This window comes from Perca flavescens, chromosome 3, assembly GCF_004354835.1.
Source record: "Perca flavescens isolate YP-PL-M2 chromosome 3, PFLA_1.0, whole genome shotgun sequence".
NCBI classification, from domain to species: domain Eukaryota; kingdom Metazoa; phylum Chordata; class Actinopteri; order Perciformes; family Percidae; genus Perca; species Perca flavescens.
Genome location: NC_041333.1, coordinates 1,036,184 through 1,046,985, shown reverse-complemented (window position 1 = coordinate 1,046,985; position 10,802 = coordinate 1,036,184). Strand labels below are relative to the sequence as shown.

At 40.3% G+C, this 10,802-nt stretch overlaps 1 protein-coding gene across 1 annotated transcript; it reads right to left on the bottom strand.

The window, feature by feature from the left end:
- Positions 1 to 7,005: 7,005 nt before the first annotated feature.
- On the bottom strand, positions 7,006 to 10,224 carry diabloa (diablo, IAP-binding mitochondrial protein a). The gene is made up of 6 exons (XM_028573831.1): positions 9,874 to 10,224; positions 9,471 to 9,603; positions 9,203 to 9,328; positions 8,715 to 8,825; positions 8,475 to 8,571; positions 7,006 to 8,200 (listed from the first exon to the last, which is right to left on the bottom strand). The coding sequence occupies exons 1-6, from the start codon at positions 10,008 to 10,010 to the stop codon at positions 7,995 to 7,997; spliced, it is 810 nt and encodes a 269-aa protein (XP_028429632.1). The 5' UTR covers positions 10,011 to 10,224; the 3' UTR covers positions 7,006 to 7,994.
- Between the last annotated feature and the right edge of the window lie 578 nt (positions 10,225 to 10,802).

Below are 10,802 nucleotides of genomic sequence, written 5' to 3'. Positions count from 1 at the left end.
TTCCCAACCTTTTTTCCTTGGTGCCCCGCCCCCCCTACTCATGTCTAAGAAAAGCTGACACCTGACCCCCTCCCCTTTGAAACTGAAGTTGAGGTAACTCTCGAGATAGAGCTGGGTCAGAGGATATCAGAGGTCATAAATGATGAACCAATCCATCGGCTCTGCTCCTATAGGCCCAATGGTGTTCATATGGACAACATGCACCTTTGGCTGGAAGGCCCGTGTCGAAAGTGTGTGTTATCATTTAGAGCAGACACCCACGGTGAATCAGATGGTTTATGTTATACAAGGCTGCATTACAGAGAATTTTATTATGACTCTCATGAAGGTTGTGTAGAGGAATAGAAACCAGTCTCTCCAGGCAAGTACACAGAATATGGTCTGATCTATCTTTATTCTCCATGCCAAGTATTTTCCAAATATTGACCTCTGAACCTTGAACCCAGTATGAAGGCCTGTCATTTAGCAACAGAAGGTGCTACACACATAAAACCAGCTGTTATAGAAAGCTCTGGACCTCAGCTGTCATGTAGATATGGTCACCAAATTACCTACTGTAAGCACTGTCAAATATGGTAATAAGCTATTTTCACCTATTTAACGATTCGATTTTTAAAATCTGATGACACCAGTGTGTTCTCCATTCCAAAAGACCCCAGGGTGTATCCAAAATTATACACTGCCAACTTCTACTTATGAGAAATATACCAATATACTTTAAAACTACAACTCCCATAAGAAACGCCACAGAAGCTGTTACAAAGCTTGAGCACTTGTAGTTCTTCCGGGGTGGGTGGGGGGACTCGTTCGGCTCCTCTTTCTGCTGTCTGCCGTGAAATGGCTTGATTCTGTTTCAGATTGATGCCGCCCGCCGGCCGGCCGAGCACACAATATATGAGACAAATACATGAAACTGTATTTTATTATTATAACTATCTTTATTGTTTAACTCCTCAAATACAACGTTAGAAATAAACATCAATATTACGAATAATATATATTTTTATCTTCGTATCCGCCGAGCGGGACGTACTACGTCACTTCCGGAGTTTTCCGCGGATTCGTTTAAACGTTATTATGGTTCATAACTTACTGGAACAAAACTGAGCAACGTGTTGTTGCTGGTGACACAATCACTGACTGTATATATGTATATTGAAGTAATACTGACCACTGACTGTATATTTGTATATTGAAGTGATACTGACCACTGACTGTATATATGTATATTGAAGTGATACTGACCACTGACTGTATATATGTATATTGAAGTAATACTGACCACTGACTGTATATATGTATATTGAAGTAATACTGACCACTGACTGTATATATGTATATTGAAGTAATACTGACCACTGACTGTATATATGTATATTGAAGTGATCCTGGCGTTAAAGACCAGCTGATCGCTGCCTGATTCTTTGAAATGAATGGCCGCATTGCATTAGGGGATAGGCCTATCGGCTTTGAATGCGTCCTGCTCGGATCATATCGTAATGTTCTGTATTACAGCATATACTGTAATATTTTACCGGTAATAAGACCGAAATAATATTATTAAAGTAAAGAAATGAATACAATGATAACATCTAAATAAATGTTGATAGATGTAGCATTATAGTTTAAAAAATATAAATCAACAAAAAAGCAATCCAGCTTACCTGGCCGAAATATACCGAAATAATAACATAACAAAAATACATATAAACCATGATAATATCTCGTGAATAATGTTGATTAAAACAGCGGTTATTGGGCTAAAAATACCAATAACTGTCACAGATTTCGAGTTAAGGGGCGGGGGGCGTGTTTTTTTCTTTCGTCGATATCCGACGGTGAGGGAATAACATGAATGTCTATCTGACGGACCCCCTCGTCGAAAAATAACGTCAAGGGTACACCTATTTCGTTGAAACTTGACGCCAGGGTCCTTGACCATGCGTCATACATTTGACGAGTAGGGAGTGAGACTGTGTTGTGGTGGAAGGCTCCGTGTTCAGCGCAAATCCCGCCTTGCAGCTGATTCTAAAATTTTCATTGGTCATGTCAATATGTCAATCACTGTACAGATTGCCTACACCAAACACTGATCTCTAAACCTACCCGCAATCACTGTAACCTAAACCAATGAAATCGACTGCAGGGCGGGATTTCCGCTGAATCACACACCGCACGCTGTACAACAACATACACGGCACGCTATAGCCCAGCCTCTCGCTAGCTAGCGTCATGGCCAATGCAGACAAGCCCATAGACAGTATGGACAAGCCGGAGCTTGAAGAGCCACCCATATCATTAAGGTCTCCTGTTTGGGAACACTTCGGTTTCCCAGTGAAATACGTCAATGGACAAAGACTAGTCGATAAGACGAAAGCAGTGTGCCGACATTGCTCAGTAATGATTGGGTATGTTTCTGGCAACACTTCAAACTTGTTAACGCACTTGAAAAGGCATCACGCGAGTGTGAACATCGCTACTACAAGGAAAAAAACGACCGTATAATTCAAACGCTGCTCGTTGGCATTTAAACAGACCTTTGCTGGTGTTAAGAAATCTCTAAAAGACGTGTTCGTTCTGATTTCTGGAGTAAGGAGGAGAGGCTGGGGTCGAATTGAAAGTTAAGCAAAAGGTTTAATGAAACTACATGAAAACAACAGTCAAAACACAATCAAACATAAAACATAAAACACTGCCAGCAGCAGACTGCAAAACATGCTTCCCCTGTCGGGTCACAGTTAGCAGCCATGCGACATGACCAAACAAATACACTGTAACCAGCGGACTGCAGCAGCTTCCCCTTGCGGGGTCACACAGCTGAAGTCCCGAATCTTTCTCCTGCTCCCACATTTATTCCTGTCTCTCAGGATAAGGACACAACTCTGAATTTCAGGTCTACTCCAGGTCACAGACTAAGGTTGATTATCATTTAGTGCTGATTATATTCAAGTTTACAGAGTTTGCATTTCCTTTGTTCTAACCCAAACTTGGCACCAGGAGGTTGGAGACTCAAAGAGACGTTTCTCTTCATATGTTAATAGTTGGTTTTAACCTAATCAATTTAACCAAAGACAGGAAGACAGGGGGAGAGAAAGGGTCTGTCTTTACCTATTGTTTACAGAGACAAAAGGTGGTGATTGTGATAACTAGATCAGTCTGGACCTATTCTTTACATTCATATAGCCTACATTCATTCCTATTTTCATAACCCGGTTACAGCATACAATTTATTACTTAAAACATACATAGTTATTAAAATCAACATTGTTACAACTTTATTTAACTCAACACTGGTAATTCCGATTGGGCCAACGCAATAACGAAAGCAATTGGTGTTTTTAACAAGAAACAAGCCTACTTTGCAGCTGGTGAAGGAAGAGGTTACCTTATACAAGGCTGTGGACTGTATTTCACTGGATTCTAACCCACTTGAACGGTGGAGGACCAATGAGCCCACATATCCTCATATTGCCAAGTTGGCAAAGCACTACCTTGCTGTACCTGCTACCTCAGTCCCTAGCGAGAGGGTATAACCTGACTCCGCCAGATGGATTGCTTCGCATTTGCTTGGCATATCCATCTGGGAACTTTCTGTTGGAGAACTTTTGGGAAGGGGCGGAAATACTGGTTAGCTGATTGGATAAACCATTTGTCTATCACCTATGTTGGTGATAGACAGGCCAAATCAACCAATCAGATCCACGAAGCGTATGAAAATACAACCACAAACCCGCCCCTGCTGCTGCAGGCAAAGCATAGCTCGTTAGCTCAGCATGCAAACATGTCGGTAAAGGAGATTGGCCGTTTGTGTAACGAGAATTTAGGAATAAAAGACACCCTTTCAGGTTCCCGGACCATATTCCAAAAGAAGGATCCAAGAGAAAAAAAGCATTAGCGAGCGGCTAACAGAATTAGGGCTACCGCTGTCTGAAAATACTGGTTAGCTGATTGGATAAACCATCTGTCTATCACCACCTAACCCTCCTCAAAACCAACGCTGATTGGCTCGGTCGTTTGGCTTGTATTTCTTATTCTTTTTTATTTTATATATATTTTATTTATTATATTTTATTAAAAAGTGTTTAAAAAAGTGTAAACAAATTGTTAAAAAAAAGTTTATAGTAATAAACAACCTGCAGTTTAATGTTTTTATTTCTTTCCCTTACTGTACCGAAAATGAACCGAACCGTGACTTTAAAACCGAGGTACGTACCGAACCGTGATTTTTGCGTACCGTTACACCCCTACTGAATAGTGTACCGGAGTGTCCAGCTACCAGGCCTGCTAGCCCTCCGAGCTAGAGATGCTCTGTCGCCGGGTAAAAGAGGTGGGCTGTGTTAACACGGAGTGGTGCAGAAATGTGGTGATTTGTGTCCATTTAACTGCTAACTGCAGGTGGAGTTTGTGAATGTTAAATGCTGACCATTCTACATTCCACGCTAATTCACGGCTGTTTATACTTGGTGTTTACAGCCCACCAAGCGCTAATGCTAGTATGCGTTAGCTGAACTTTGCGGAGTCTATAAAGTGTGTGTGCACTAAATGTAGCCTGTTTTGTATGTCGTTTTTATATAATGTTGTTTTTATATATTTTAAATGTGTAACACCACTTGAGTCACGATGAAACGTTGTTTCGTGTATATGGTTGAAATGACAATAAAACACGCTTGAGTTGAGTTGAATGCCTCTGTCTGTCAAGCGCAGTGTTGCCACAGTTACTTTGAAAAAGTAAGATTACTTTGTTTTAAAAGTAGTTTAGTTACTTTACAGATTACTTGATTTTAAAAGTAACGAAGTTAGATTACAAGTTACTTTATTAGTTACATTCAGCAGCTGCCGACAACACCCCCACAGCCTCAACATAAAAATGACAACCGGTTTACTGTGAGGCAGCTCGGCATTACCAGTAGTAGGGATCTGGTTTATTATGGCACCAAAGAGAGCGAGTCAACCGTGTTTAAGGGCAGCATTTCCTCTACAACGTACTGCCTGACCAACTTCTTCAACTCTCCACTTACTGGTTTTGCACTGAAGTCCAGCTTTTGTTGTTTGGGTGGTGGGGGACCTCCTTCTCTCTGCTTCGCTCCATCTGCTGGGACATGCTCTGTAGGTTTGACTGCAGCGCTGCGACTCCAAATGGTTCTTCAGATTTGACGTAGTCGCCACCAGCACAGAGTGTACAACCAACCTTAATATTGCCGTCTTTAGCTGACACAAACTCTAAATAGTGACTGGATTTCCAGCTAGAAAACGCGCATCTCTCTCCTCCCTCCATTGTTGTTTACGTTTGTGTCACTGTGTGGTAACGTGAACTATCCACATGCTGAAAACGGGACTTGTCGCATACGTGACTTCACTCCCCAAGACACAAGAAGAAAGCAAAAATATATATTTTTACTAAGGAAAATAACAAATAGTAACGCACAGTGACTTGGATAAGTAACTTTAATCTAATTACTGGTTTGGAAATAGTAACGCATTAGATTACTCGTTACTGAAAAAAGTGCTCAGATTAGAGTAACGCGTTACTAGTAATGCGTTACGTGGCATCACTGGTCAAGCGGTAGGCGTGGCTGGGAAGTGGACTCAAAGCAGTGAAGCAGGTGCATTCTGGGATTTGGTGTTTTTCATCCATATAAGCCAAAAACACATTTTCTGGCTTTTCTCGGCCTAGAAGGCACCAATTTAAAAAAGCATTTCACATTTCTACTACATAAGTGACCCAATTTAAAGATATATTTAGCTTTTCAGCGGTGAAATATTCCTTTAATCATGTCAGGTACATAACCTACGTACATTACTGTGTTTACATCACTGTGATGACTTCAACGTTCAAGTATGCAAATCAAATAGTCATAGATTCATTAGGGCCCGAGCGCCGACAGCGGCGAAGGCCCTCTTGCAACTGAAGGAATTATTCTTTTTCCTTCGTCCGGCAAATTAATCGCCTTTTTGAGGGGCTTAACATATTCAAAAACTCACCAAAATTGGTGGCTGCATCAAGTCTGGTGAAAATCTATGTATTTTAAGGGTTTCGGGAATAGGTGCACAAAAATGGCTCGCTAGTGCCACCCTACAAAAACTAAAAAAATTGAGCCCCTGCAGTACGTTTAACGTAGACTCATGAAACTTGGTACACATATGTAACATGTCAAGAGGTACAGAAAACGTCATTGGAGCCTTACCCTAAACCCAACAGGAAGTCCGCCATTATAAATTGAAAGTTCGAAATTAGTGTGATTTTGGCGATTTCACAAATTTGGTCTGTGCCATCTTAAGACGTTAAAGATGAAAAGTTATTGAAAGAAAAACTTTTTGTCATAGGGCGTGGCCGTGGTGGGGCGGCCATTTTGTGCGTTTCGCTATCAAAACAGGAAGTGGGTGTAACTCGAGTATAGATTGTACAGTTGGCTCGAAACTTTTCATGATTCATAAGACTAACTCTGAGGACATTTACCGGACAAAATTGACTCAAAGTTTTCAGGGGATTCAGGAAGACTAACTCTCCAGGACATTTGAACTGTTTAAGGTAGAGTCTTGTGTGAGGTGTCATTGGACTCAGCAAAGAGTACCTTCTTCATTGATGGTTTGGCCCACCCCCCTATGCTTAAGCCATGCCCCCTTTCATAACTGGTGACCCGTTTTAAGGTAGTCTTATTTGAGGTATCAATGAATTCAGCAGAGTTCCTTTTTTATTGGTAAAGGTTTGCCCCAACCCCTATGCTTTGACCACGCCCCCTTTCACAGTTAATGAACTGTATGACGTAGAGTCTTGTGTGAGGTATCATTGAACTCAGAGGGGAGTTCCGTTTTCATTGGTGACGATTTGTAGTGTCTGATTGCCGCGTAAATGCACAGTCGCAAGGAGTGGCGTCCACCAGTAACCCTGACGCGCACAGAGGAGCGAGGGCCCGTCCAACGCTTCTTGCAGCTTTCATTTTATTTGTTGTTATTATGTGAACAGTGGAAAAATACAATGATGCCAACAATATCTTTATAAAAAATGTCTTTGTTACAACAAAACATACAATAAACAACTTTGTGATCCGATACTGGATAAGCCCCACTGCCATACAACATTTACTGGAAATTCAATAATCATTGTCCTTGAGCTTCTAACGCAGCTGACATTCACTAATCAAATAAATAGTCTTAAATAATGATATATACAACATTGAAGAATTACAAATTGCTAGCTATTCATTCCTTTTCCAAATTTAGATTTTCTTTGTGTAAATGCAGCCTAAACATCTTCCAGACTCAAAAAGACAGAAAGAGGAAGAGAACCATAATAGGGAAATCACATTCAGAAAACTCATAGCTTCCAAAGGTGAAAGTAGGGTTGCACGATTATGGCCAAAATCACTTTCACTTCCATGTTGTGCTACATTTATGCTAATTTACAAATCTTTGCATCAAAATAAGTAGGGCTAGACTATTCGGATATTCCTTCTTTGGGTAGGTATTCACTTTTGAATTTTGGGATTTGGATATTTTTGTTTGTTTGTTTTATTCTTAAAACTAAATCCTTTAAAATGAATGTCTTTAGTTGAATTCAAAAGACACGTGTTGCAGCACTGTGTTTTAATTTCAGCTCAGTGTGAGAGTCTGTTCTGTCATTGATCCAAACCTGATAGTGAAATTAGTTGTTTCATGGGTGGGGGTTGTGACACTCAAAAACGTGTATCCACTGATTTAGATGTCCCTTTTCCAATGTAAAGTCTACGGGGAAAAATCTTTTTGGGTCACATGGCATCACCATGATGATGATGGACATGGAAGTTGTAATTCCACAGTTTGGCTACTATGTCAAATTGGCATAAACACTGAGGTTTTCTCTGAGCGGAGCACACATTTTAAATATCAAAATCGCAGTTGATCATATAATTTTGGAAAGCCAAATTCATGATCGTGATTAATATTCAATTAATTGTGCAGCCCCAGGTAAAGCATGCAAATATTTGTTGTTGTTCCAATATCTCTGTCTATTTGTCTTAGTCCTCTCGTAGATAAGCTTCCTGCACCTCATACTCCTCGCTATTGTCTAGAAACGAAACATATTCTGCCATCCTTTGGATCTCTTCTACTTTAGTCTCGGCCAACATCTTATCTGCAGCTGCTGACATTTTCCGAGCTTCCCCCACCTGCGACTGGGCCATCTGAATGTTTGTCATCACTGTGATGGACGCCTGCTCGGCTCCTGGAAACACAGATGCAAACACGCATTTTGTCAAATTACTGAGAAAGTTTGACATAACACCATCTTAGGTTAACCATATGGACCTTAGACAGCACTCCTGCCCAATAAATCAATTTAGTTTGAACTAAAGTTCTACTGAGTGACAGCATCTGATATGTACACTTTCTAAAGTGAACAGAAGAAAAATTGTATTATCATAATTCCATCATTATAAATACAACAGCATTACGACATTCCATCAAGCTTCGAGAAATACAGCTGTACTTTTGCTCACCTGAAATGTTTGCTGCCTCGGCTGCCATTTTACACAAGTTGATAGCATTGATCCAGGTTGACTCAAAGCGTTTGCATTCATGTAGTCTGTCACTAACCTGTTTGGACAAAAAGACGAGACAAATGTATAAAATAAAGGCATATTCTTTGAATTGTTTTTGCAAAGACTAAAAGCTGATTTTAACTGCAAACATCAAATGCTAGGAAACATTTGGGATATGTTATAACAACACAAACTAACCTCTGTACGCTGGCCATTGATAACCTCCACGAACGAATCCTTCTCTGCTGGAGTCAGTTTTCCCAGTGAGGCTAAATACCGTCTTTGGAGAGCAATGCGTGTGTGCAAAGCCTGTTAGCAAACAGAGGAAGGACAGACAGTCAGAGACAGAACAGGGCCGTTTTTAATATGAAAGTCTAGATTAGTACTTGTTATCAAATGCAAACACATAAAGACACTTTGTGGAGGTATTATCCTCGCCATGGTATTATGGAAAGAGGTAGAGATTCAAATCATGATGATTGCTTTATGCCCATGTGTCTATATCCATTTCATTTAACAATATGGACATAAATTAACTCTGTATTGTGGTGGTGGTGATGTGCCTTCTCATGCTACTGTTTAATGTAGTGTGAGTAGATTTTCTACCCAATGATAAATTAAACTCCCAGACTGAGGTTGGCAATCGTAAGCTGTGATAAAATGTTTCACATAAGATAAAAACCCACCTTTGAGTAGTCATTAAGGGCATTTATGAGAGCCAAGGAGGTCTGGGAGAGGAAGGTACTTGAACTGTCTGTCACCACGGAGGCTGCTCTTCTGATCAGAGAGTCATGAGAGAGGTTTTCCATTTGCTACAAAGAGCGGGGGAATGCAGTATTTTAAATCCTCCATTCAATTTCTATACCAAATATGAAAAACAAGAACAAACTTGTTCCTAAGGGACACGATTTGTGCAGATGCAGTTGATTGGTCTCTGGTAGGAGACTGACCCACCTGTGTAGACGGGATAGCATCAAGCCCACGGCCAACACTGAAAGGTGCTATGCTCATATGTGCAGGATCTGTCTGTTCCCCAAACTTCTGGACTCCAGGCTTCATGCCGCTAAATAGGTCACTCTTTGAACTGCTGCAGAAAAATGAGGACAAAATATGAACACATTATTAGTCGTGATCTACAGTATATATATTATGGTTTAAATTAGAAAAATCTAGAAGAAGTTAAACCTGAACTTAATACAAACAATTTGTATAATCTCCTGAAAATGTTAAAACGTTGTTTAAACTCAAAGAAAAACACAGACAAGCTATTGAAGGTGCAAAGCTTCAATAGGTGGCAGAGATCCAGGCTTTGTCCAAATTACATACTATGTCACATTGCTTATTATTCATAACCTACCTTAGGAAACGAATACAGGCGGCTCCTCTCCTGAGCACACTCTTGTTGCTCCGCAGCAGTGAAAAGTCTGTCTGATTTCGCAGAAGTCCTCCGACAGCACGACTAGCACACACTGAACACTTACCAACAGCTTGCATTTTGCAGATGAATTAGATCTGCTGCACTTGAAGAATGTATTTATAAGATATGAGATAGGTTAGTTCCTGAGAGTAGATTTTCTGTCTGCTCTACTGTACACTTGCTTATCTTTGTAAAGTCAGAAAAATGATCTTGTTCGATGCTTGTAATCTTTCCGTTTGCTTGACGATGACCAACTGTCATGCCCTGCAGGTATTTGTAAGGCCCCAGCCCCATTCCATTGCGTCAAACGCATTGATCTGTTGACTCTGCCTGCAAATGTGCGTAATTGGCTTTATCTAAAAAAAAAAAAAAAAGATACCAAGACATAACCTCTGTGCTGGTTCCTCCCTCTCTTTCTCTTGCTCTATTGTGTGTTTGAGTGTGTGTGTGCATGAGAAAGAGGACCACTTTAAGTTCAGGATGAAATAATATAATATATTTAATAATAATCAGGCCTTAATCTGAAAATTTACTCTTTTTTTTTAAGAGGTTTGGAAATTGTCGCTGAGTCAATTTTTGGGGTGTTTTCAAGCTCGTGCATGAAATTTAAAGGGGCTCTGGCATTTTATACAAACCACACATAATTAATACAAGGTGTAAGAAATCAAAAAGATAACGATTGCTGATCAGTTGATAATTAATGTTTAGTTTGTTCATCACATGGAATGGAAATTGTTTTAACAGGTATTATTTGCATGGGTTTGTGGATTTGTGGATTTGCTGTTTTCTTAATTGTTTGTTGGAGTGGGAATCAAGGTTAATCAAGGTTATGAGAAGCAGCTGTGAGTGCCTGGACCACACCCCCCAAC

What these genes read in the sequence shown, in the direction of transcription:
- diabloa (XM_028573831.1), bottom strand. Translation starts at nt 10,010, where the DNA reads ATGCAAGCTGTTGGTAAGTGTTCAGTGTGTGCTAGTCGTGCTGTCGGA. An exon ending in TCAATGGCCAGCGTACAGAG is followed by an intron (nt 8,572 to 8,714) that starts GTTAGTTTGTGT and finishes TTGTCCAAACAG; the next exon opens with GTTAGTGACAGACTACATGA. An exon ending in CGAGGCAGCAAACATTTCAG is followed by an intron (nt 8,201 to 8,474) that starts GTGAGCAAAAGT and finishes CTGTGTTTCCAG; the next exon opens with GAGCCGAGCAGGCGTCCATC.